Source organism: Anopheles maculipalpis, chromosome 3RL (genome assembly GCF_943734695.1).
Source record: "Anopheles maculipalpis chromosome 3RL, idAnoMacuDA_375_x, whole genome shotgun sequence".
In the NCBI taxonomy this organism is placed as follows: Eukaryota; Metazoa; Arthropoda; class Insecta; order Diptera; family Culicidae; genus Anopheles; species Anopheles maculipalpis.
In genome coordinates, this window is record NC_064872.1 from 51,297,514 (window position 1) to 51,325,324 (window position 27,811).

At 41.6% G+C, this 27,811-nt stretch overlaps 2 protein-coding genes across 2 annotated transcripts; both read right to left on the reverse strand.

Annotated features, from left to right (window-relative positions):
- Positions 1–9,472: 9,472 nt before the first annotated feature.
- Positions 9,473–10,395, reverse strand: LOC126562973 (ras-related protein Rab-3). Its single transcript, XM_050219581.1, has 4 exons — positions 10,171–10,395; positions 9,983–10,101; positions 9,735–9,906; positions 9,473–9,645 (listed from the first exon to the last, which is right to left on the reverse strand). The coding sequence occupies exons 1-4, from the start codon at positions 10,393–10,395 to the stop codon at positions 9,496–9,498; spliced, it is 666 nt and encodes a 221-aa protein (XP_050075538.1). The 3' UTR covers positions 9,473–9,495.
- An 834-nt stretch (positions 10,396–11,229) lies between these two features.
- On the reverse strand, positions 11,230–12,276 carry LOC126562760 (juvenile hormone acid O-methyltransferase). Its single transcript, XM_050219342.1, has 3 exons — positions 11,849–12,276; positions 11,488–11,768; positions 11,230–11,414 (listed from the first exon to the last, which is right to left on the reverse strand). Exons 1-3 carry the CDS (start codon positions 12,235–12,237, stop codon positions 11,230–11,232), a joined length of 855 nt encoding a protein of 284 aa, XP_050075299.1. The 5' UTR covers positions 12,238–12,276.
- Between the last annotated feature and the right edge of the window lie 15,535 nt (positions 12,277–27,811).

A 27,811-nucleotide genomic window follows, 5' to 3' on the forward strand; every position in this document is an offset into this window, starting at 1 on the left:
TCCCACAAAACGTTGTAGCTGCTTTAATGATTTTGGCTGAGGAAAAGTATTGATTGCTTCAACTTTATCCTTGGTTGGGGTAATACCCTTGCCATCAATATGATGCCCTAAAAATTCGAGCTGGGGTACGCCGAATACACATTTGGAATGTTTAAGTTTAACATCGTTCTTCGCCAACCTTTTCAGGACTTCCCTCACATGTGTAATGTGTTCCTCTTGAGAAGTGCTTCCTATTAAAATGTCGTCGATGTAAACGAAAACATAGTCCAAATCTTGAAAAATTGAATTAACGAACCGTTGAAAAGTGGGTCCAGCATTCCTAAGACCAAAAGGCATTCTTAGGAATTCAAAAAGACCAAAAGGTGTGGTTATCGCAGTTTTATACACATCTTCCGGGGCAACAGGAATCAAATGATATGCCTTTATAATGTCTAGTTTGGTAAAGTGTGAACAATTATGCAGATTCATCGCAAAATTTTGGATATGTGGGATTGGGTATCGGTCAGGGATAGTAACCGCGTTCAACTGACGATAGTCCCCACATGGTCTCCAATCACTATTGGTTTTAGCAACCATATGTAAAGGTGATGACACTGGCGATGAAGAAGGACGGCAGATGCCCAGTTCCAGCATATGCTGAAATTCAGCGTGGGCAGCCTTATGCCTAACTGGGTCAAGTCTCCTGGGTTTTGAGATAGGAAGTGTTCCCTTGGTATGAATGTGATGAACCACTTGATGGTTAATCGGTTTGTTGAAATCCGGGGAGTCCAATAGCGATGGAAACTCCTTCAACAAACCTGTATACACATCGTTAAAAGCAAATAATTTGGGCGATGGTGTATCAACCTTTGCTATACTTGCTTTTGTGGAGAGATTGGTAAGTGGATCCACCAATCGTTTGTTGCGTAGATCGACCAATAAACCATATCGCTTAAGAAAATCTGCTCCAATTATTGGATGGTTTACTGCAGCAAGCACAAAAGAATGAGGAAAAGATCGTCGCAATCCAAGTGAAACATTTAGAAACTTTACTCCAAACGTTGGAATAGGAGTTCCGTTTGCTGCAACCAAAATATCACTAAACTTTGTTAATACTCCGAAAACTGAATAGGGAATCACTGATACATGAAGAAAAAGTCGGCATGAATATGCGAATTCTCCAACAGATTCGGTATCCGTGGAATTTATTCGTTTCTTGTCAGCAATATTGGCTACAAAACTGCAAGGCTTAACACATTTCGTTGCCGCACTACCATATTTGTTATGATACCAACAAAAAAACTTTTTCCCTTTCATTTGCATTCTTCCTCGCGAGAGACTGCGCTTACGGAATTCTTTACGTGGAACTGATCGATCGCGATCGCGTGAGACATGCATTTGCTTAACAAGGTTTTTTAGTTCTGACAGTTCACTTCTAAGCTCCGAGATTTCATTCCGACCAGGCTTTAAGGCACACGCACTAACCGATGCTCCCTTCGACGCTTCCCATATGTTATCAGCAATGGGTAATATTTCCGCAATGTTAGTTTTAGCCATGGAAATAATAGCAATTTCTATTGATTTCGGTAGACGCCCTAACCATAAACGAAAACCAACTTATCTGAGAATTCGGTAGATCCGGCCAGTTGCATCAGTCGTCGATGAAAATCTGAAGGGCTGCTATCTCCCATCTCGGCGTTGTACAGCAGCTTGGAGATCCGTTGTTCTTCGCTGATCGACAGGCGTTGCAGCAAAGCGTCCTTCAAGAAGGTGTAGCGATTGTTGGTCGGAGGATTTTGGACGATGTCGATCACTTTTTCGAGTATTTCAGGCGACATCGCAGTCAGAAGATGAGCGTATTTGGTGCGCTCTGATTTCGTTCCGGCGTTCTCAAACTGAGCCTCCGCCTGTATGAACCAGGTATTTGGCGAGCTGGTCCAAAATGGCGGCAGTTTGACCGAACTGATGACATCGCGGCTAGTCTGTTGCTGGACGACGGAACTTCTCTCTCTTGGAAGTGGCGTCATGGGCGGCGTGGTGATGGTTGCTTCATCATAACCATCGAGTAGCGGGATGGTTTGCGTGGGCTGATCTTCGTCGTTGGTTGTCGCCATGGTTTTTATCGGGGTTCTTATCATCGAAAGAACTTACGTCCCGATTACTTGCTGACGGTGTAGCCGGTATGGCAGGTAGACGGTGTGGTGCTGTGCGAATCAAGCGTCCCAAGGTGTGAGTGACGACACTGGGATAAGACGCCGATCTGGAGTGTGGGAGATGAGGGTTGTTGCTAGAGACGTCTTCACTTGCACACGCGCGTCGTGTTTAGTAGCTCACTTTTGCGCAGGAACTTTCTCACTACACTCTTTGAAAATGTCCACACACTACACAAAATTTCTACACGTTCACACTTCACACGCGTCCACCGAACGACAAAAATTTTCACGTTGCGTCACGAAACTTCACGTGTTTGATTTGGCCGCGGACTGAGAAGGTTGGCAACCGGGTGATATTCTGGAACGATGCTGCTCTCAGTTGAAACGTCTCCAGAGGGTGATGATAACCAAGACGGGAAGGACAATGATCAAAAGGAAGCTTGAATTCTAAAAAGAACTCTGAGTAGCGTATAAAGTAGCTCAAGTTCTGAAAAGAACTGTTTTTGCCGCCTGTCTTTGGTTTTTTCTGTTTCCCTTTTGCTCGCTGATTCGTGATCCTCAAACGGCAGCTCCTCTCCGAACACGTACGATCACGTCGGGGTCACCAATGAAGTGGCGTTGGATTTCTTTTATTGTTGCCGTTGTTGATCCTGTGGCTTGCCAAAACCTTCTGCCTCTCGCCTCACTATTTTCCGCTATTTATACCTGTTTCCTAGCCCCAGAGTTGTTTCAACTCTGGCTGTTGTCGGCTGTTTCTTCTAATGGATTGCCGCGTGGATGCTACAAAGTGAATGCTAAATGACCAGGGCTACATGATCCAAAGGAAAAAAGCTTCAAGTCAGAGTTATAATCAATGATGTATATGAGAATTCAGTCACCAACCAGTTCGAGTTGGCTAAAAATTTTAAACTTATATATGAATCATTTATTTATTGTTACAACATCAAAACACTTACTTACTCACTTATTAGGCGCTACAACCGCTTTGCAGTCTTCCGGAACCGGAACCGCTCACGGTCCCGCGCTGTCGTGCGAAAATCCGGTATCCCGGCCTTGATGGCGGATGATTCCACGCCATCCTTCCAACTCAATCTGGGCCTACCACGCCTCCTCTGTCCGTGTGGACGGCCTAAAAGGATGCGTATAACATGGCCAGCCTATCGGAGCCTGGCGAGCCTAATTCGCTGCACGACGTTGAGGTCGTCATACAGTTCGTACAGCTCATCATTGTAGCGGCTCCTCCATTGTCCTTCCACACATACGGGGCCAACAATCCTTCTGAGCAACTCCCTCTCGAACGCAGCTAAGAGGGCTTCGTCTGTTTTGGACAGGGCCGCCATGTCTCAGAGTCGTATATGAGTACTGGGACTATAAAGCATCCTAGCACGCAACTCCATCTCTATGCTGTTTTCGGTGCTGACTTTTGACTCGAGAAAGGTGAAGTTTTGGACGACTTCAAATTTGCGGTCACCTATCCGTAAATCACCCCCAGGTAATTCCGGATTTCTTAGTAGGGTCGTTGACATCAAAAAACATAAAACGGAAAAATCTTTTGATAGCTAGCTCTAGCACGTGGGCAGTAAGGGAACGAAAGAATGGAAAAACGTTTATCTAATCATTCAGGTGCAGGGTTCAGGTCTTATTCAAATGTTCTAATCCTAAGAATTTGTAGGCGTTTCATATGTACAACAAACCTACCAAGCGATTTCGAGAGAGAAAAACCAATAATTACTTTCGTATCTAATCCTTGAATTTGATAGGTTTATCAAGATCAAGAAGTTTTCAAACGAACTCAATGACGCTTAGAAGAACATATCATCAGCAACCAACTAGTGGAAGCTGCAGCTCGGATCCTTGAGAAAGGACTCGACGTAACTGCACAGAGCAAACGCAGAACTACAGACACTCACCAACCAACAACTACCAACGATCATCCAATCCACCCGCCGGGGATTTCGTTCCTGCCATCTCCGTACACCTGCCGTGCCGTAGACTGGCAACTTTAAAGCTCTCTCCGGGGAACCGGAAAAAGCAGCCAAATCGCCAATAGTACCTTTACTCACTTAATTCAGACTAAATACAAACATTCAAACATCATATCTTTACAGAAGGCTCCGTTCATCTGGACTCAGCCGGCTGTGGGAACCACTCCACCACGGACAACTGCGCCATCAAACTTCCTAATCGCACCTCCATCTTTTCCGCCGAACCGATAGACCAACCAAATCAGACTGACCGACCGAACGTCATCTTCAGCGCCAGTGACTGTGTTCTGGCTGCCCTGGAACACGTCACCTTCAAAGACCCCCACATCCAGCTCCTAGATTCCATATCTGCATCCCCGACAATCGTTTTCAGTTGGATCAACGGATCAACGGAAACGAGAAAGCCGACCAACTTGCCAACGATGGTCGGCTTCGTCCTGACGAATGCCGAGTGATGCCATCCGCTTCACCAACACCATCATCGCCCAACACTGGAACACCACCTGGCACAACGTAGACCTCAGCAAGAAACTCCGTCCTATCAAGCACAACACCCCTTCATGGGAAGATACCGAATCCAGCCACATCCAACGAGTCCTTTCCCGCCTTCGTATAGGTCACCGATTGCCATGGATACACAACACACCGAGCCTCCCGCCAACTAGAAACTGATTTCACGACAATCCTATCACCTGACAAACTCCAGCAGAACCGAAATAGATTTTTACGCATCAGTAATTTATACAAAGAAATTTAAGCAATAGTTTAAACTAAGCCGTATGCCATATGTCAGAATAGTTTCCATAGTTTTATAGGCAATAGTTTTTCATAATATGTAATCCACATATACGATAGGTTTGTATTAGATTAAACCATGTTTTTTTATACGGTTAATTTTTTTTTAACTAAACGAAAAAAAATGACGCTTAGAGTCTGGGTCTTTTGCAGTCCTGTTAATGAGGCGAAATGTTACATTAACGATTTTACTGATATAAAATAAAGTCACTGTAGTACAGTCAGTCAGTTCATCAGTAATTGTTGAAACAAGCCTTTTGATATCCATGGAGAGAACCACTCTATTCACAAGGGCAATCCGATGGTGGAGGAGACACCTGTGCAATTAATCCGAACAGTTCCGCCATACCGAGAACTGACTATTCAACAATGTGATACTAATAAATGTAGTAAACCATTCGAGCGTGACCTAGTAGATCGTTATGCCAATAAAAAAGAGTGAACGGGGAGAATGACCCTCTAGGCTCAAACCCTCAACAAAGACGGACTTTTATACCTCATATCTTGATAAGTCTGACTCACTGAATTATTATGTCCTAACTTATTCCCTTTTTTGTATTTTTAGAAGAAAAAAAGTTATGATGAATCAAAATATCGTGACACCAATTGCCATGATATTTTAATATCGTAAATCCATTGTAGGAGTCACATGATGGAATTTGAACCCCGTTCCTGCCGTTTGAAGACCACCGCCGATGTCGCTTATACCACCGGACTGCCACAAAAGTTTCAAGATTATATCAGAGATATTCACTCCACCCAGTATCCAACATTTCTACAAAAAGCGAAATTAAATAAAATAAATTTATTTTATTTATTTATTTACAATTGATTATGACGGTCCAGTGCCGTATTGTCAACACCACTTGTGTTGAATAAATTTTATTATCTTATTGGCAAGGCATTTCCTCCTTTTTCTTTGCCTTTTCCCCGGCATACTCGGTTATGGTTGTGGTGATGATGATGATGATGATGATGATGATGTATTCGTGGATGATGTGCATTTTGATGGTCCGGTCCTATTGTTGTGGCCATTCTATTGTTGACCTTTGTGGTTTGTTCTCGACTGTAACAAACAAATAAACATTGTTAAGACAGCACGAAAATTTATTTGTCTGCGTACAATGTTCTCCAGTGCAGTCAAGCAATAACATTCCAAGCTCAATCTAGTCAACGTCCAATCAAAGGATGATCGACAAGATCTATCGCGCAGCAGCGAAAGCAACTTCACTACTCTCGAGACTGAACCCGCATAAAAGAAATTTAACCAAAAAAAAAACTTCCAACACCAAAACGCTGACTGCTAATCTTTGTAGCTTACATCAACTACTTACCGTTTTCATATGAAATCTCAATTATTCAGTAACGCTTATAAACACCGGCGCATTTATAGGACCAGATTTTCCTCGTATATATTTTGCTAAATATATATATGTATATATATACTTTTAATTATGACAACAATTATGATGACCAATAATTTACTTTGCTCTGGTTTTACGTCGGCCGGTTGGTTAAGAAACAGTACTAGCTCTTACGTACGCATACGCTTCAAACCGTCCATCCATTTCACTTGCGGGGCTGTTGCGTGTTAAGGTTTATTAAATTCTGGTACGCTTCGGTGCGCTTTGGTTTCGGCTTCATAAATATTTGTAGCGATAGACGCAGGTTCAAGTTTATTCGCACCGTGCACCGTACGGCGATTCTGTGCAAAAATAGTGCCAACTGACTAACATTTTCAACTTTTTCCCGATTAAACCATGCGAACAGGATAAAGCAAGATCGGTTAGTAGCTTTGCATTTTGTCAGCTTCTTTTGGTGAAAGTAGCAGACATACTTGTTTGTAGTTTAAAAAAATTGCATTACTTGAAAGAGCAATGATTCTTTAAAAAAACTGAAGCTATGCGAGTTAGAAAATGCCAACTGACATAAATTACAACGCAGCTCATTTGAAAGTTTATTGTTTACTGCGAAAAAGATATGTAAGAAAGGAGCATGCATGCCTATCGTGCGGCCATGTTGATAAGCAAACCAGACAGATGCATACGTCTGCCGCCCAAAGTGTAACGAACGTTACAATAGCGTTACACGGCGTTACGTCCTTCAATCACTGTACACAGTACTCGATAGTGCACCATGTGCAGCGTTGTTAACCAGTTCATTTAAGCTAAGGAGGAACGTCTATATCTGTGGGACGTGAATAATCTGCTTTTTCCCCCATTCTACCACTGCTGCTGTTGAGTAGGCACATGTAGATGCGTATTCGGGTTCGAATAAGATGTGAGAAATACCTTTAAAACATGAACGTATACACACACAAACACACACGCATACCCATAAGTCGATTGTTCTGGTAACACTGAATTATCAACGATTAATTGAATTTGACGTGAACTGTGTGTTGTTTGCGTACAGTTTCCCTGGACTGGAGCAGCCCTGGACTGTTTCGAAATTCCCTTACACCTTCGCATGTCTTCAAACATCTCGCCAATACTCAATTGTGTGCTCCCTTTTTTATACTAGCTTCAAAGTCGATGTGATTGTTACTTAGACTAAAATAAAGTTCTACTCGCAACTGTCCCAGTATTGTAACGCTAGATGTGTGTATGTGTTGTTTTTGCACAGTGAGGATGATGATAATGACACATTTATACTTGAATGACAGATTCCAATGTTTTTTTTTTGTTTTGTTTTGTTTTGTTTGTTGCTTGTTGGTCATTCGTTTTGCCAAACACATGCAGTTCGTGCACGTCTATTTTGCTACGTTATGCGTGCAGTACAAGGGTCTTGGCAAGAAAGGAAAAATCATAAACCGATTCTGTTTTCCACCATTAGGTGACCGTTCCCTTTCTACCTTCGCTAACTAAATAATGCATTACGACCGAAACAGAAATTTGTAACATTTCAATCAAAATCAAAATGAATCCCCTACACATGGCGTCATACGAAGATTATTCTGTACATTGTAATACTGCTTCTATAACGTGTGATGGTTGACGGTATTTTATACGTTGTTTGCAAGAACTGTATCTTTTGCGTTTGCATATGTCTGCAAAACATGAGCACTTAGTAGGGTTTTATGCGCTTTCTTTAGTATGATTCCATTTGCTGCTGCTGTTTTGTCGGCCCTGGTCGTGTAACCGCTTTTTTCCTTCCTTTCTGTTCCATTTCGATTTGTCCCGATCGTGAAGCAAAAATCATACTGGAAATGTTTGTGTGAATTTGAAATGTTGCTTTCACCCTTAAGCTTATTGTCGCTACTCTCTACGAACAATGTACCTAAACAATTCAAATCTTCGCCCTCATCATGCGGTCACCAACTAGAAACCCAACGGTTGGTTCTATGACACTTGTTTGCTCAGCTCGGAGTACGTACTGCACTTCATCAAATCTAGTGTTGCTGAAACAAACCAGGAAGAAAGGTAATAGAAAATGTCCCACCAGACACGGAGGCTCTCGCATTCAGCAGCTGTTGCACTAAAACACCCAACACCAGAGCATTGAAGAACCGAAAACTTCCACCGAAACGCTGCACCACATCATGCCCCTCGCAGCCTGTCCAAGTGAAGTGCTAATATGTTTACAGTAATAGACCGATTTGCTGTTGCTGTCCGCTGGCTTCCCTTTAAGGGCAGCCGGGTCGGATGCAGTACGAAACTAATTTGATAATAACACTAGGTCCATTTTGCACATTTTTCTCATGCCCCCCTCATTTAACCATCACGGCTACACATAACGACGATGAATGTATTAATTGTCTGCGATGTTTTTTGGTTTTCTGTTTTCTTCTCGATATGAATATTTCTGCACTTACTGAAGTTATACTTTCGATAAATTACGGAATAGGATCTAATAATCGTTCCACTTTTGTTGTTGGATTAATTTAGTTATATCCATCGTTTAGTTTTGTTTTGTTTTCTTGGTTCAGCTTAGTTGATTTTGTTTGCTTCTTTGCTTGTCTGTCTTTTAACGAGTTTGTATGCGTGTGTGCACAAGAGAAGTGTTAGATTCGATTTGTTGTTCCATTTGTTTTCTTCTGGGTTTTGTCGTTAAGAAAAGCCACCTCGGAAACCAACGTACAATGTTTTGCCACCTTTAATACCTCTGCTTTATGCTCGTCATTTCCACGCCAAATGTTTGAAGTACCCCTGCATAGATTCCAAATTTCCCATTTCCCAGCGATTAAGTTACTCTGACACCGACGCCGTTGATCAAACTGAATTGTACGTTCTGACATAAGCGGTAGATTTTGGTTTTGTTTTAAGGGTTTGGGCTTCGGCACACACACTCACACAGAATTCGGATCTCACTCCTTTGTGAGATTTTGCGTCGCTGTGTGAGTGTGTATGTTTTGCTTTTATGCCAAGGAAACTCAATTCTACGATTTTGAATCATCCGTGAACTGCTTTCAGCTCGTGAGCATAACGAGTGCTTAAAGGTGTTTGTATGCAATTTTTTTTTTTTTGCAGCTTTGTTGGGGATATATTTTGTGTGGGAGTGTGTTGTTTTTCTTAGTTACACCAAAAGAAACTAATCCAAGCGCAGAAGGATAGTCCCCGTACAACCTGAAGTGGTCGCAAGTTTTAGCAGTTACAGTTCGCGTTCGGTGGCCCCTGTCCGGGCTGATCAGTCAACCGCTGGCCTTTGGGACCGCCGGCCACCAGTGTTGGATCGGAATCTAAGCTCTCCGACATCTTATCGCAGATGATGTCTACCAGTCGCTCAAAAACGTCCTACAGCAATGGGCGAGAAAAGAAAAAATGTGGCTTATGTTAAGGAGAGCTGCATTAAAACTCCGAGACCGAGAAATCGAATACTGTACCGTGACGTGCACATTTTCCTTGGCGGATGTTTCGAAAAATTCCACGCCAAGCTGATCGGCTAGCTGCTTGCCACGCTCGAAGGAGATCACTCGTTCGTCCTCCATGTCGCACTTGTTACCGACAAGTATTACTTGTGCGTTGTCCCACGAGTAGGTTTTAATTTGTGTCACCCTGTAGGTGTAGGATGGGAAATGTTTTATCTCTCACAAACGCTACCCGTACTGAATGGGCAAATGCTTATTCTTACCAATCCTGTACAGAGTTGAAGCTTTCTTCATTAGTGATGTCGTACATCAGAATGAAGCCCATCGCGCCACGATAGTAGGCTGTCGTTATCGTGCGATATCTTTCCTGTCCAGCCGTGTCCTGATGAAAGAAGACCATTCTAAGTACCATCAGCAAAATTAAATCTAAAAACACCAAGCCCGCACTTACCCAAATCTGTAGCTTCACCCGCTTGTCATGACGGAACACAGTTTTTACTTTAAAATCAATGCCCACCGTCGATACGAATGCCGAGGTAAATGAGTCATCTGCGTAACGGAAAAGGAAGCTGGTCTTGCCGACGCTGGAGTTACCGATGATGAGCAGCTTGAACATGTAGTCAAAGTTCTGATCAGACGCATCTTTCTGCCATTTTGGATCACCACCTCCGGCCATCTGTTGAAATAATTAAGCATATCATACGGCTATGCGTTAGCAGTTTAAAACAGTAAAACATATTGAAAAGATTTGCACACAAATAGTTATTTGTCCTTCACGTAAAAATAATACTTTAAGAACCTTACACCTGTTTCTTTACGTTGTCTTGTACGGCAAGGCAAAGCATTGACGTTAGAAGCTGCACGATAATAACCCATGCATCGTTTAAAATTGTTCCAAAACTAGTGGCTTGCTAAGGCACTGTTGCACTTGCCATTTACTCGCATTGTACAAAGTTTCCGTAGCAAACTTTTAATCTAGACCTTGTTGACACTCACAAATCTAACGAGCACATGAACGTGAACTTAATAACGGCACACTCATGAACCTCACTTTAATTAGATAGCATACGAATGCCCCTGATTCGTGGACCTGTTTCTTATCAGCGTTTCGATGCAGTTTCTTCGGGAAAATTAATAACGTTATTAGCTATTTGTGCATGCAGTTAGAACCCAATGTGGTAAGCTCGTGGTTTGCACGCGTGTTGCAGTGTTGTTCATTCCGCAGTACAGTTAAAACAGTCTTCAAAACTAGGTATTGTGAAACGCTTGACACTATTTTACAGTACATTTATTGATCATTTTATTCTTGTATACCTTTACACCGATAATATTTAGTACTCTTGTCCGTTGATTTACTTAAAGCAGTGTCCAAAACGAGCTTCAAAACTGTGATCAAAAGGCATCGGCAACAGATGTGTTGTAATGCTTAAGTACATCATTAGTCTTAATTAGGAAAAAACCTATATTTCTTGTACAGAAGATTGCCATTTATTGATTTACATTCCCTACTCTATTTCTTCGCATACACAATCACCAGTTTGTATGGAGAAATAAATTGCAGGTTAGCATCGTTTTCTTCGGTGCAATTTTTAGTCAAGTACATCTCTCGTACCACTGCAATATATTCCTGCAGAAACTTATCCTGCAGCTCAGAAGGCATCCGTTCGCTGAATGGATTTACAGCCATAACGGCTCCTGTAGGGGAAATTAAGTGCAGGTGAGCTTTGGTCAGTGGTAAACACAGTTAACGGACAATAAACAATTTTACTTTTCAGGTTGTCCAATCCCTCGTAGACGTACAGCTTGTCGCGAACCTGTATTTGGTAGTGCTGGAAGCCCACCGTGCACAGCAGATCTTCGATCTCACTAGCGGGATTTTCGCAATACTGGTACGGCGAGATGTACTTCTCCACGTCATACATATACTTGGACCATTTAGGCGAACGAGATAGTTGGTTGTATATGTCGAAGATGGGATTGTTGGCTAAAAACACGAGCAGACAATCACCACCAACCTTCAACAGATGATAAATGTTGGAGAAAGCAGTGCTGAAACCAAATGGAAGTAAACCTCATTAAGTTTAACTTTGCTACCATATCGCTCGATCAATAGAGTACAACATGCTTACTGCTGATTCTGTACCCAGTGCAAGCAATAGAACGAAGTGACGTGGCTGAACTGACCCCACCGGGATAGATTCGCTCCATCCAGCTTTGCTCCTATGTCGAGTGTGTCGAACTCGACCGCCTTCAGATGACGGTAAGACTCGCGGGCATAGCGCACCATCTGCTCCGAGATATCCGTCCCCATAACTCTTCCCTCCGGAATGGTTCCCCGACCGAGCACGGGTAGAATGAAGTCCACCAGCACGTCTCCACTGCCGCATCCAATGTCCAATAGTGCAACGTCTTCGCCACCCCGTCGACGGCTGATGAGTGGTGCGTACTCTTTCAAAATCTCCATCGCATCTCGCCGCTGCACGCCATTCGCTTGCTGGTACAGATTAGCCTTATTCATTTCACTTTCACTTTTCTGATTCTATTCTTTGGGGGTTTTTTTTTTTTTGTTTTGTTTGCAGCGCTTGGTCGACCGTTGTTCTCGAATCTCCCGCTTTCACCTACGATCGTTGCATATCTACGCACCTTTTTTACCGATCAACGGGGATAGTTCACGTTCACGAGTCTATCGGCACCGATGGATATACCACTGGCAGGGCACAAGAACATCTGACCGTTGTGGAATTTTACAGTTCCCGTTTTATAACCCGGTTTGTGCGCCGAACTTCAAGAATCGGGTCTCTATCGCTACATCCCGCATCCAAGAGCATACCGTTCGATCGCCGATCGTATGCTCCCGCTCTGACCCGATCGGTGACATCTAATCCGGCGCATCCGAAAGAGAAACCAATTCTTCACAAAACACCCAAATATGCACTCCCCCCGGTAACAAAAGCCGTTGACTAGAAATGTCGCTGTACAAATGAATGCTTAACGAACGCGCGATCCAAATCACTGAACTTAACCTTACCGACCAGGTTCGTCGAGTCGTCCTAAACTGCGAAAAGCGAGTGTTTGCATCTGTGACGCGAGTTGCTTTCTTTTGTTATCCACAAGATGTTTACACACCTTTGCTTGAGCTTTGATTTATCCGCCCTTTTGTGGATTGCGTGCCGGGGTTGTCCTGGATGCCGGTAGCAGCAGTTTGGGACAACCTTGCGCCTTACCTTGCACACATTTACAACTGAATACTCCACGGTTGCGCAATCGGAAGAATATTTACATTGCCGGACACGTGGTTTTACGAATAACAAGCAACCGTTTGCATAAGAATAGCCATTGAGCACGCTTTCCGTAGCAACGTTAGCATATAAAGGCACTAATTGATTGCCGATAAAAATGACGCACGTTTAAGCAGGCAATTGCAAGCTTGTTGTGCTGCAAACGAAGTACAAATGGTTGGTTCAACGTAAAATGTTGCTTTACTGGTGCCTAGTCTGTTTGATCTTCAATAAGTTCAAAAGGTTTCTAATAAAATTTTAGAACTCAAAATCATTTATATGAATTCTAGCATTTTTTTTTTCAAGAAGCATGACTACTAACTGCACCCAACGTGCCCAAGGAAAGGAAACTGCTTGTAACCAATCTCCGGCCAAAGACTCAGCTGAAAACGGAAACAATTAAACGCTCGGTCACAGCAAAATTGTGCTTCTTGTGCCGTTCCTTCCTTCAACCCATCCGGACACAGCTTAACTTATGCCTATCCGTGATTGTTATTGATTTTTTCGTTAGCCGCTCATACATTTATGCATCAGATGAGAGCTATGGCTGGCTCGTACTTTCCCAAAACCAGCATCGGATAAGGGAAGTAACGGCAGGCCATTTTCCAAGAATTATGAAGCAGCTTTCGGTTGAAAAAGAAAAAAATATTACCCCAGTCGATCTCCACCACTCCGGCATCAGTATAGTTAGCATTGTGATTGACCTTCCCGAACCCATAGTATGTCTTGCGTAATACAGCAAAACTGGAGGAAAACATGACAGGCTCTTTTGACATTGTGCTACTTTTCCTGTACCACTTCACGAGCTTACAACCCACTACGCTCTTCACCAGCCATGGTCGCTCCTCTATCACACATTTCTTCTCGCGTGACGTCTTCCGTGCGTGGATGGCTGCTGCTTGTTGACAGTAATGTGACAGGCGAATTGAACATGAAGGAAGAAAAGCATGCACATACCTCTATGGGGTGACTGGTGTTGGTGCTGATGGAAAATTCCGACGGAAAACTTGGTGGGCTAGACGCAGGCAACCAAGTAAACACTAGATGCAGCTGCTTTCGCGTTCAAATCCTGTGCTGAGGTTGCGCGTTATGCGTTTGGTTGAGGTCACGGGGACCCTTTTTTCTTCCGACTATTGGTTGGCAAATCACTTAATCACCCCAACCACCAGAACTAAGCACAATCTTCGATCCGTCGTTGAACGGCTCGAACACAATCACTTTTCCTTTATACCACGATTTTTTTCACCACACTGTAATAAACAGTCGAACGTTGTTGATATTGTGGAGGAGATGCTGCGAAAGGCTTCACCAGCTCCTAAATGTGTTAAAACGAACCTAGAAGTAAAAAGAGGCTGTTACCAGAGTTGACCCACTGATTTTTGCCAGGGTTGTACAGCTTCACATCACGGAACTGTCAATATTTTCCATCGCGTCCACACACCGTGCCTCGAAGCTACACCCTTAGGCTCTCCCAGGTACCAATGTCCTTCGCTAGCAACAACACTTTCTTATAGTATTTTTTCAACCTATTCCCAGCCTGCTAATAACCAGCAGGACACACGGACCGTGTGTGAAGAGCCTTTTCCCCGGAGTGGCACTTTGGTCTATCCTGCACACTGTTGGAGTGCTGCCCAAGAGGAATGGCTATGTGTCAAAATTCGGTGTGCTTTTTCCCAGTGCTGGTCCCATCTGCTGGATCCACCTACACATGCAAACACGTACACTCCCCAACACAAGCGCACCGTTCACGGAGGGGAAAGTAATGTGGCAAAAGAAAATTTCCCCCCAGGCGGACCTACAGCGGACTGGAAGGCTGGAAAATTTGAGCTAGCGTTCCATTTGGTCTTGCTGCGAAATCCACAAAACATTTCTACCGTAATTTGTGACCCTACAACCCTCACCTTTAGACGCTAACGCACACCACACTGGTCGACAGAGCGAATGAAATTTTTCACCCTAGGAAACACACTGACTGCTGCTTGTTACACCGAAACGGACGCTGGCAAAGACTACGAGCAGGAACGCATCGACGTGTGTTGCATCGGGCTGGATTCGAGTCAATTATTGATCTTATTTACAAACGGTCGCCTCCACACGACCACATCACGAGTGGGAGCGAGCCCATGGGCATGCGCCTTAGCCAATGTAAAAGTTTTCGAAAGTCCATCCTTCGTCACGTCGCTGTACGCTTCCACCCTCATCGCCGGGAACAGTTTTGAAGGGATTTTTATGAATGAATTTTTGACGTGCTCCAGATGTGCTGGAATACGGTGCGAGTTGCTGGTGAAGTTCGAAAATACTCACGAAAGCTCGTGCCTCATAAAAAGCTTTTGGGAAATCTGTTCAGCTTTCGTAAAATGTTTCATAAATCCAAGGAAAATTTTTAACTTGACCAGTTACGGACCAAGGAAAATGTTGTTTTTTTTCCAGAGAGGAAGTTGTTTTTAAATTTCTTGAAACACATTATTTATCGTGTGATGATTATTATATCTAAAAATTAATCAAAATCAATCGGATTAAAGTTTGTAGTAAAACTTGGACATCCACGGGGCAACGGAGAAACTCAGAAAACTCAATTTAGTATGTTGTTGATTACAACAGCTTGAAATTTCCAGTAGAACGCGGCATTTACATTTTTTTTTAATTTCTCTCTACAAATAAGAGGAAATTACAAAACTTTAAGCATTTCTAATCAGCAATCAGAAAGTCCATTTCCTTAAGAATTATTTGCTTAGGGATCGCACAAAAAATTCGAACAAATTTTCAATTAAATATCTTTGCCTACTTGGCTACGGCTGGCAATCGCTGGATAAATTCCAAATTAAAAGAGATTGCTGGAATAATTTACATGTTCATGTACATGAAGTAGATAATATAAAAAGTCAATTGATTGTTGAATGGATTTCAAGAACACCAAAGTCGTTTTTATATACGCATCAGCAAAATAGACGGCTGACAAGGGCTCTTACATCTTACTCTCGGAAAACGGTACTCGTTTTAGTAGCTTCGTAGTCGAGGAATCGCAGTAGGACCTCACGCAGATCTTCCGAAATGTTCGTGTTAGGGGCCGTTAAACAGGAGTTCAGATATCCCCATCGGCCAGATGAAACTGATTATGGTCTCGATATGGTCTCGATGGTCATGCCACATCACCATCCTTGCGCTCGAAACATTCTTATACAATTCGTAACATATCTTCAAGGAATCCCTTGAAAAATCCCAGCGCATGCTATTGGCATATGCGAATCATTAATCTCCTTGGTCGAGGCAGTAATTAGTAACTTGCATTTAGATACATGTTTATTTATCATAAATTATGTTAACCCATTGTTCTAAGTACACAGTACAGGCACCAGTTTGAACCAGCAAAAGTTACAATCCAGATTCCATTGAATTGTGCACAGGTGCATCTTTTTCTCACAATATTACTATCGCGTCCCTCTGTGTTCTGTGATATTTTATCACATTTCCCCTATGTTCAGTGGAGACAGTGTGGGACGTGCTATCAATTCAATTTGCACTCTGATCCGAGTGTACCGTATCTTTTTCATATCTATTTGCGTCATGCCTTGTCAACATGTTTCTGCATGAAAAAGTTTCTGCTGGGGAGTATCACAATAATTGGTTATATTTATTGCCACGCGATTGATAAGACTGCAATGAGTTTAGAACACATAGAACACTTGTTGCATGTAAGCATATTATGCACGCTGCAAACCTCTAACAATTTCAAACACACCTTTTAATATAATATTAAAAACTGGCTTTGAAAAATGGTAATAAAACAATAACCAAAAACATAATGGAATATAAAAATTTACTAACATGAACAATTGAGCGATCAATTTGTCAAAACAACAGTTAAGTAACAGAACCCATGTCATGAACTTGGCACACACTTTACAATGCAACAAAACATAATTTCCCAGAGTAATCATACGTATTTTATGGTTTTATTTTGGAGCAAATAAAAACTCCATCCTTCTACAGAACATTCTATTTTGGATCGCTACTAAGTCCATGTTGCAATGCGGTACGAATTTCCCCAGTAAATCCCACTTCATCCATCGCTATGGTTTAGTTATTCGAAACCAGCTGGTGTCAGTAGGTACGAACAGTTTAAAACATCGGTCAATACACGCCGGTTTACAAACCCCATTTACCCACCAAGTCCAATCCCGGAATCGTGTAACCAGTGCACTCTAATCAATAGAGTATTGGGTTGGGATCAAAATGCTGCAGATAAGCTGTAGGTTGCAGTGACGGAAAGATGTGTTGTATACGAACTCTAGCACCAATTGCACTCTATTTTGTCGATGGATTGTGGTTTAGCGTTTTGTGCACATAAGCATAGTCTCGCTTACAACATTTCTATTGGACGTGAATCAGGAAGTTCCATTCTATACGTATTGTCAACGTTTCTCCAAAACATGCAAATAAAATGAAATACGACACGAGAAATTCATTTGCCGGATTTTTATACATCGAATATCAAAGTGTTTTTGGTTGAATACATAAAGCAATAATTTCGGAAATAAATAATTAAATTTCCGATTCGATAATGCAGCTTGCTTTGGGCAAAATGTTCTTTAAATCGGGTTACTACACTGTTTCTTTACCTTTAAATAGTCAATGAACTGTGATTAAAACATAAAATATGGAAAACCAATAACGGTAAAATCAATAAGCCAGCGAATAGTTTCAATTACTTCTCAGATGGTTATAGAAATTCTGCTAGTTTTAGAAGATGAAACAATAATTTCTATTTGGCGTAATAATATTGTCATTGTAAATGTGTTGTTTTAATTTAAATTAATTTTATGAATCTCAAATATGTGAAATAAAAAAAAGAATTTTTTTTTCAAACGATTCAAAGGATGACTCATGACATCGAAATCATTCAAACTGAAAACATGCGCTATGAGCAATTGCTCTTTTATTTTTAAGTCATTTATGAAATAAAATGCAGTTTCAGTTCGAAACGAATTTATATCGTAATTTTAGATTAAAGAACGGACTGTAGCAAACCGCACTAATAAGTTAAGAAAGTCATTATATAACCAACGTAACACATTATGAAAGATCATTAAACAAAAGAAAAAGAGAACGTTAATAGTCTCGACGGATAATCAATCCTTCTGGGAAGTGACTCGGATAGGCCTTAATTTCAATCCAATCTTGGATATATTGCAGACAAATTCCATTTTGACGGTTTTCTTAATAATTTCTAAGAATTTTATCCAAAAAAAAGAACTATATGTACGTTATACAAATAAGAAATAACTCAAAATGACCATTTTTATGTCGGTACATGTCTTGTTAAATATCTCCAGGACTTTGAATCCAAAGTTTGGTATAATCACATCAAGGAAGTAAGAAATCCTATACCTTCAGCAATAAACAATACATTTATTACTTTATGGATTAAGGTGGTTTAACAATCCAATAGGCTTTCCTTTTCAATCAACTAATATGGAAAATCCTTGTATAGCCTTATAAATTATTGATAAGTTTTATATCTTCTTATGAACACGTCATATCTATAATATAAATGTACGCTAGTTGAAGGTATTGGAATAATCATTATTATATGATTATTATATATCATATCTTAACAGGTTGGCTGATAAGTCCCCGGTCTAACAATGAAAAACACATTTTTTTATCAAAATTCGTTTTTATTATTCAACATAGTTCAGAGCGATACAACGATTATAACGACCTTCCAATTTTTTGATACCATTTTGGTAGTACTCCTTCGGTTTTGCCTCAAAATAGGCCTCAGTTTCGGCGACCACCTCTTCATTGCAGCCAAATTTTTTCCCTGCGAGCATCCTTTTGAGGTCTGAGAACAAGAAAAAGTCGCTGGGGGCCAGATCTGGAGAATACGGTGGGTGGGGAAGCAATTCGAAGCCCAATTCATGAATTTTTGCCATCGTTCTCAATGACTTGTGGCACGGTGCGTTGTCTTGGTGGAACAACACTTTTTTCTTCTTCGTTCTTTTTTCGTTTGACACGCTCTGTCTCACAAACTAATTGACATACAGACGTCAAATTTTGACACGAAATATTTGAAGGTTGGTGCTATATAAAAATAATATGCATTTAATGCTAGCGGCGCCATTTATGTGTCAGACCGGGGACTTATCAGCCAACCGGTTATTATATTATTTAATGACTTATGATAAAGACTCGCACTTGCCATGTTGTTCCTAACCATTATTAGGTACGTTGTTCCTGTTCACCATAAATACACTAAATGTTTATTAGATTCCTTTAGTAAATGAACTAGAGGAGTCTTAAAAACCTCGAAACATTAATTTACAACAAAAATTAAAAATATTTTTTACAACATTGAAAGATTACTCTTTAAACTAGTTATTTAACTTATAAAAAGTTATTTTTAACATGTAGACCAAATGACTTGTTTAAAAAAATATATATAACTAAATTGTAACAAAAATTCTGATCTTTTTTTAGATTATAAAAAAACAATGACAATACTATTCCACTGCTTATGCAAAATAACAAAACTTTTGTTAGAACTGAAGCGGAAGGTAATGAAGTCAATTAAAGAACATTTTGTGTTGGTCCAGTAAACCACGTATAACTCTGTGAGTTCTATGAAGGGAAAAGAGATGACAACAATTAAGCAAACAGCATCTCATCAAAACCGTAAAAATTTAAAGAAATATATAAAAACTCAATTAAATTAAAAAAATTAAGAACAAGAAATCACAAGGAAAACAAACAAAACCCTACTAAAACATTCGACTTAGGCTATATTTTATGAAAACTACTTATACGAAAAGGTTATAGAAACTAGGACATTTTGCTGATCAAAAAAAATTGTTGCAGAAAATTTAACAAAAACTGATTTATTTTTTTTACTGATTTTTGGTATTTTGGTATTTGGTATTAAAATTGATTTCAAATATGACGGCTATCGCAGTATTGACAACACCGAATGTGGTGACTACGTTAAAGACAGCATTTTTACAAAAGTGTAACAAGACATTTCCTCCCTGGTATTTATCTTATCCCGGGCATGTTCGGTTGTAGATGAGAGGTGTTGCTGATGATGATGATGAGGATGATGATGATGATGTTGTATTGATAGATACTGTACATTCTGATGGTCTGGTACTTTTGCTGTGGTTATTGTATCGATGGTGGTTGATTTCCGGCTATATGACAATAACTTAAACTTAATAACAAATAAATAAAAATTAAACAAGAAAAACAACATTTCTACAATTTAATGCTACATCTGTATCCTTAACACCATTAGCCGGAATTCCCAAGAATGTGTTAGCAGAAACTGTAATCTTTCTCTTTTTCCTATTGTACCTTTAAGTGGACGGTTTTGCGATAACCGCAATTGCAAAAGCTTCCTAAATAGTTATATCGTTCTACAACGCCTTTTTCTTCTTCATGGTGGCTTAACGACCTTCTAGGTCACGCCGGCCATTGAATGGCTTACTACACTTGCCGATAAAACGTAACGTAGATAGTCAGTCCTCACTACGAGGGGACGGTCCGGATGGGATTTGAACCCCGGTCCTGCCGTTTGAAGACCGGGGCCGGGGGACGCCTTACATACACAAAAACTCAAATACAACCACACTTGAAACTCTTGCTCGTAATACGTGTGCAAAGAAACTAGGAACTACCCAAAGTAGGACTAAAGTAAACAACAAAACCATTTCCTGGAAAAACAAAGTCAAAGTACCTTGATATTACACACGCCACGCTTTTAACATTCAAAGATCACAAGAAGAAAATATGACCATCTGGACCGAGTGATGTGGCGACAACGGCAGAACCGGGGCTCTAATTCCATTCGGACCGTTCTCCCGTAGTGAGGACTGACTATCCAACTACGTGGTATCATCAAGTTTTGTAATCCATTAGATGGACGGCCTGAGCTATTAGCTCGTTAAGCCAAGAAGAATGAGATGAATAGGATCATAAAAAAAACAAAAAAATATATATTGAAAATGTTATACGCATTCTAACACAGAATTCTAAATTAAACATTCGTTTTCATGTTTTTGCAATACTGCGCGCTAGCTAATAAAACAACATTGCAAGTCATGCAATGTAAAATTCTCAAAAATAATTATAAACTCATGTTTATGGTGTAGTTCCTCCAGGCTATGCACACTCGAACTAAAAACAAATCGTGCTGAAAAACAGATTTTTTGCATCAAGCTTACAAACAAATGTCTACTTGTAAAATAGCGAAGTTATTATGTTTAGTAACCGAAAGTATATTATACATCATTAACACATTTATGGCTCACAAAAACATTTCAGTGGAATTTAGTGTAAATTTGCCCATCCAACGTGTAGGCACGCGTTGGAAGATGGAACCAAACAATATTTCAATAAAATTATTCAAAATTGTACAGTCAATAAGAAGAGTCTAAACAACAGACCCGTCATAAAAAAAAATACAGCAAAACTGTACAAACTGTTCAAATAAACCACTTTTACCATTATTTCTACATCAAGAATTTATCACAATTAGCCAAAACAGTGCAGCCAGTGTGTATTTGTGGCTTGCTTTCCAACCTGTAGCATCGATTGTCTGTCTCGCTCATTCCGTACATTACCTGTGGTAGCTCCGATTCTTATGCACATCAAGTATGGCTGGTGAAGCGTACAAACAGACCACGATTGACATTGCACTATACACGGCACGTCCATTTATATACCCGCGTCGGTCAAACAATCCCAGCCAGAGGGGGGGTGAAGGTGGGGATAAGCACGTCCCCAGTGAGAAGAACATCACCTCGATGTGTGTGAAACCGTGGAAGCCGTCAGGCATACGAGGTGGCATGTATGCAGGAATACCTGACGATGCGAATGGAAGAGTTTTCACCCAGCGCTTTTCACCCACCGGCTGAGGTCCACGGTTTTCCACGGACCAGAATGCACATTGGAAAACGAGTGTGAACACAAGCGACATAGAGCGAGAGAGAGAGAGAAGCTGAGATGAGAAAAAATATGCTCAATTTCGCCATGCTGCTGCTGCCTTCGCTTTCAACGCACGCTGCCATGGTGCCGGCCACATGCGCTCACCTTCACCCGAGCCGTGTACCGTGTTCGTACAGTGTTTGTGACTTTCGTGTGCGCTGGCTGGTCGGTTGCTCGTGTCTCGTGTTCGTTGAGCAGAGCATCGGCGAGAGCAGGAAACCAGCAACCAGCATTGCTGCGCCAGTCAGCTGCTCCTTGTAATAATCATCTCCTTGCATTAGTACACACGCTCACATGCTGCTGCTGCTGCTGCTAGTACTAGCGTGACGACGACAACGTCTCGGCAACGACGAGTGATCGTAGTAACCACCAGCTGCGGTCGTGCCGCCGTTTTCCAAGGGTTTGTTAGTTCGAAACAAAACGCGCTACCGCGCGGACGTGTTGTGGCGTTTGGTTCCTGAGGTGCGTTGAACAGCTAGTGTCGTCGGTGCGTGTGCTTGTGAATGGCAAACGGCAATCCGGGGGGGAAACTAGTGGGACTGTGTCTACTCCACATTGTGCACCATCTCGAACTTGACGAGTACTGCTACCACAGAACACATCGTGACGAGTGATCGTGTGATGTGAGCGTTTGTGGGCGCCATTGTGTGTATTTGTGGCTGAATTCTTTATTCAACGAATTTGTTTAATCGTTGACGGGCTGATTCCGAATTTATTCCTCCAAATTTGATCGATCTTGTCACTCATTTGCCTGCTTCTCGACCTTTTTTTGGTCTGTTTTAAGATATTCTCGAACGCACAGCAAACCGTTACCATAATCTGTTTGTTGATAGTTGTCCAAGTTCTTAGCCGTGAGTACTCGTGATTTTTTCGGGTTCTTCTTTGATTCAAAAGTAAAAATGGTTGAACCCTCAGGTGTAGCTTGGCGTTACGTTTGGTCTGTTGCTACTTACATCCTGATATAATGATTTGCCTTCAGATTAGATTAACCAGATTATAAACATCTCACTGCTGGTTGCTAGCATCGGAACTCTCATAGGAATTGCCCCGTTAACATAACAAGTCGTACGAAGCTGCCCACTCCGAAACCCCCAACTATTCCACCGTTGATGATGTGCATATTATCCCAACAACAACAAGGAAAAAAAAAGGAAATCGAATGCCACAGTCGCTGGTTCGCCTAATAGAAAAGAAAAACATCGTTTCCAAAGCAAATACACCAGCAGGTGAAACCGTGCGGGAGGCCTGCCTTTTCCGATCGACCGCCTGGGAATTTCTGCCAAATGCCGTCATACCGTGCACATCGACATCGGCTGTCGTCTTGTACGGGCGCGTAGGGATCACATTTCAATAAGTTATTAAATATCAGTAGTAAAAATAAACTCAAACCAGTCCCCTCGGCTGGCTGCGTCAGGGTGAAACACCACCAAAAGCATCGCAGCACACAGAGAGAGGGAGAGAGTGTGTGTGTGTGTGTTTGCGTGGTAGTGATGGTGGTGGATAGCGCGATGGGGTGAAACGCGACCTGAGCATACACTGTGTGACGTGGGAAAAAATGTCTGTGAAAAGAAACGAACGTCTGGGTTCCGTGGCCGGTCAGCGGTCCGCGTGAAATACCAACGACGGACGGACGGGTCGGTGTTTCACGGTGACAACAACTGGATGGAAAACGTTTGTTTTCACTGATTTCGGGACTGTTGATTGGTTTTACATTTTTTTTGGTATTTCCTCTATATGTGTATGTGTGTGTGTGTTTGTGTCTGTTGAAGCAGTGTGTAGTGTAGCGAAAAATCAGCTATCCAACATTACAGTCGATCAGTGCACGGAATCTGGCAGGAATCGACGTGAGTGCAGCAGCATCGTCACGCGAGTGCATCCGAACGAACGAGAGCCCGGTGCATCAGTGCGAAGGTTCTCCGGCGAGCGACCGACCGCCCAAGACAAGGTGAGTGGTATGGTATTTGATTAATGCTATCAACTGGTGGCAGATAGGGCCGCCAGATCGTTATGCTCTCACCACACATTCGTATATTATGCGTTCTGGTATCCCGCGCGTGGGTCTTTCGCCGTCTTTCGGCACGACGATCGTCCCGATGCGTGTGTTTGCGTGTGGGTTTTGGTGTAGCGAAGAGGTGTTATTTTTACACGCGATGCTACAGCTCCACGGTGACATCCGCATTTGGGAGGAATCCATGTGTGTTTGTGCCTGTGAAGGTAGCACTGTGTATGCGAAACCCGCTGAGCACAAACACGCAGCAACACTACTACGGCCGGTGCATCGCCGTACCGTGTCGTGATTTGTGAGCGCGATCTTGAATCTGGGAAAGCCGTATGCGAATGTGTGTGTGTATGTGTGAGTGTGTGCAAGTAGCGTTTGCGGCAATAACATCAAATCTCGCACGGGACGGAAAGGGTCGTCCCGATGAATCTAGTGACTGATCACAGGAACCCCAAGGAAGAAGGGAAAAGACACTTGTTATCGTTCGTTACATTTAACTAAATCTAATTATACCGTCCGTAAAAAAAAAAGAAAACGGAAACGTGTCGCTGTCACACTGTTTGCCATGCCATGGTCAAGCGCGTGGGCAACACACACACACACATATGGTCCAACGCTGGTACAACCGTCTCTAACCGCCCAAATAGCTTACATTTTAAAGTGTAAATTTCTTTTGCGTAATGATTGTGAGAGTGTTTTTTTTTTGGCTTTTATTTTTGTTTTATTTCTTTTCATAGCTCCTCTCGCAACAAGCCCCTCAAGTTTGCGCATTATTTGCTCAACGTTTACAGGCCGTGTGTCGGCAATGAGGGAGTTCGTTGCTCGATTTAGTTTCTTTTTTTTTTGCTTCTTCTTTTTAATTTATCACCATATGACGAAAAATAAATTCAAAGTATAAAACATCAAACAGCGAAAAGGTATTTCGTTGGCCCTTGTCATAGTTGTGGAAATTTTAACTGCATCACGGTTGAACCACAAATACCTTTGCTTTATAGTTCCTTTTTTATTTGTACAAATCTTACACACTTTGTTGCCCGCTAGATGTACACGTCTTTTTTATACATCGTGGAAAACGTACATGAAGATCAATTATACTAAAAATAACATATATGTAGATTGGTACGATTCAACACCTTGACAGGAATATTCAGGCAATCGTTTTTTCAATGTGATTTATCCTTTTTTTTTTTTTGGAGGATAATTCTTCCTAGCGTGACAGACACTCTTTTCTCTCTGTGTAAAATGTAAGATTATTATTATTACATCCACCTTCCTGCGTCACGCTAAATCATCACACCTTTTCTGGAGCTAATCGATCGACTTGGCTTGCTGCAAGCTTTTGGAACCTCGTCCCGACAATACAATGAACCAGTTTGTGGGGCATGTAAATATGACGCGTGTGTGATTATGGCTTATGAATGTTCTGCACCACCTCTCTCTCCCCTTCGTTAAGGACATGGTCAGCATCTTAGTCACGGGCAGCCTTGAGTGGAAAACTGGAAACTGAAAAAAAAAATAATAAACCTCACAACACAATCTTTCCACACATCATCCAATTAGTCACGTGTATAATTAGAGAAGAAACATCCTCCAATTTTCCGCGCGACGCGGTAACGCTGACGTCATTGCAACATCTGTCGCGTGTACATGAATCTGTGTGCAAGAGCTGTCCCACAAAGATGAACCGTGTCTTTAGATTAAAAAAACATTTGCCTAGGTGTAAATTTTCATACAAAATAATTGGCCTCGTACGGTTATTATCCTCTGCATAATCGGTCGCCAGCTCCAATGAGATATTCCAAAAATATCGAAAAAGTTAATAACAACATAATAGAATTGTTTTTTTTTCTATTTCTATCGATCATTGAGTATTCAAACTATAGTTTATGTTTCAGAATATTTTTAATATTGAGTTAAACGAAGGAAAAAAGGCTTCTGGACATTAATACTTCAAACTGAACTTCTGTATATTTCCCCGAATTTTACGATACTTTGGTGTTCAGACTTGATGGGATGGGTTTTGCAAACTCCCCATCTCTTAAGAATCGATTGATTTTACTTTTTCTTGCCATTAAAGCGTTACAAAATTTCTCCATAACGGTTACCCTTTTCGTGGAATCGAGATCGAAATATGAGTGTAAATGTTTCCCACGTTCCTGACTCGCAACCACGCTGCTGCACGAGCAACGCTCCGGTAACCTTGCGAGAAAAGTGGCGAAAAATTAAATCGAATTTCAGGCAAGGCAACGATTTGATTTCCTAACGAACTTGTCTAACGGTTCGCAAACTTATGATAGACTAACAGGAAAGCTCTACGATCGTGTTCACATCTCTGCAGCGACCTTAAAAACACAGAACAGAGAGCAGAAAAACGGAACAAAATGCACTCGAACGTATCGAACAAGGGTTGGTGGCTGCTGCCACCTGTTTAAGGTGGCAAAGGAAGAAGCTGTACTGCTGGCTTTTGCTCGCAAAATTGCCCATAACGCACCTGGCGTCTCCATCTCGCGCTCAGCCTCCTACCAGGCGCCTCCACCGTTAAGCCAATTGACAGCACACCCATAAATTGCAGTCGACGGCGCATGGAAGGCTAACAACCCGAAAAACAATAATGCAAACAAGTGTACTCATAGGGCAGGGAGAATCAACCTTTCGAAGTTCTAGTTGCAGACGCGGGCTTTCCCAACACTGTTGGAGACCTTCGTATGCATGGAATGTGTGGACGAGCGCGTGTGTGTGTGCAGAGGGTTGATTTTTTTGCAGAAAATTCGCAAAGCATGTAAGACTTCGATACGCTTAGGTTCTTTGCACGTGTTTGCATTGTCTGTATGTTTTCGTTTTGAGACGGATAATTTAATTTGAATTTACGTGTCCGTGTACCACACATTGAGCCAGTAGCTAAGGCTGCCCAAAAACAAGAGCCATAAAAAAGTCATATTCCCATAAGAAAGCAAAAAAAAAAAAACGAAGGGAAGCAACCGTGTGTCAAACAGCAAAAACTTGTCGAGGAACCTTATCTACCTTTTCCTGTGAAGCCCATATCATTTTGTCATGCGCACAGTATTACATCTGTTAGATCCTTAGATATTGAAGGCACAGAAAGCCTTATCATCAATATAATGATAGGACTATTCCAACGAAGAAAAAAAAAAGCACATGAGGGGAAAAAACTATCACGCAATGCAAGCCACTAAAAGCTGCAAAGTGCCAGCAAAACAGTTGCCCTCTTTAATAATGGTGATATACATTTATGGGTTTCGGCCACCCTTTTTTTTTTTTTTTTTTTGTTCGGTTGAAACACTTGCTCGCAACGTGACCCGTTACAACATGATGGAAAAGTTCCAACTTTTTCAAAAGTATTACGATTTTCCGAATCCAAAACGAACTGGGAAAGTTTGACTTTTTCGTGTCAAGCAACAATTACCGTAATGGTGGCAAAAAGGGAGCTTCTGGTCGGAAGAATAGGCGGCCCCAACAGCAGGCAGATTCTTTTTCTCCTTCACGTGGAAAGCTATGCCAGTGGATGTGTTTCACCATTCTGGGACCGTGGGAGAAAACGTGATCCTAAACTGTCTTGAAGTTAGTACCGAACATATCTACCCTTATTATTTGAGACAGATATTCCCAGCGATAGCAATTGCAAGATAATGCGGGAATCAGCTTGTGTCAATCTTTCCTTTCAATGTCTCTCGGGTTAACGCTTATGCGTTATGCTTCAAAAGGTTTTATTTTGAAAATAGAGAAGACTTGAAAGAAAGAACTTGAAGAAATCTTCAAAAATTCTTTTCAAAAAACTATAGGAAATTTTGAGAAACACTGCTACAGATGCTTCC

What these genes read in the sequence shown, in the direction of transcription:
- LOC126562973 (XM_050219581.1), bottom strand. Translation starts at nt 10,395, where the DNA reads ATGGCCGGAGGTGGTGATCCAAAATGGCAGAAAGATGCGTCTGATCAG. An exon ending in GGGTGAAGCTACAGATTTGG is followed by an intron (nt 10,102 to 10,170) that starts GTAAGTGCGGGC and finishes TTCTTTCATCAG; the next exon opens with GACACGGCTGGACAGGAAAG. An exon ending in TTCAACTCTGTACAGGATTG is followed by an intron (nt 9,907 to 9,982) that starts GTAAGAATAAGC and finishes CTACACCTACAG; the next exon opens with GGTGACACAAATTAAAACCT.
- LOC126562760 (XM_050219342.1), bottom strand. Translation starts at nt 12,237, where the DNA reads ATGAATAAGGCTAATCTGTACCAGCAAGCGAATGGCGTGCAGCGGCGA. An exon ending in CACTGGGTACAGAATCAGCA is followed by an intron (nt 11,769 to 11,848) that starts GTAAGCATGTTG and finishes ATTTGGTTTCAG; the next exon opens with CACTGCTTTCTCCAACATTT. An exon ending in GGGATTGGACAACCTGAAAA is followed by an intron (nt 11,415 to 11,487) that starts GTAAAATTGTTT and finishes TTTCCCCTACAG; the next exon opens with GAGCCGTTATGGCTGTAAAT.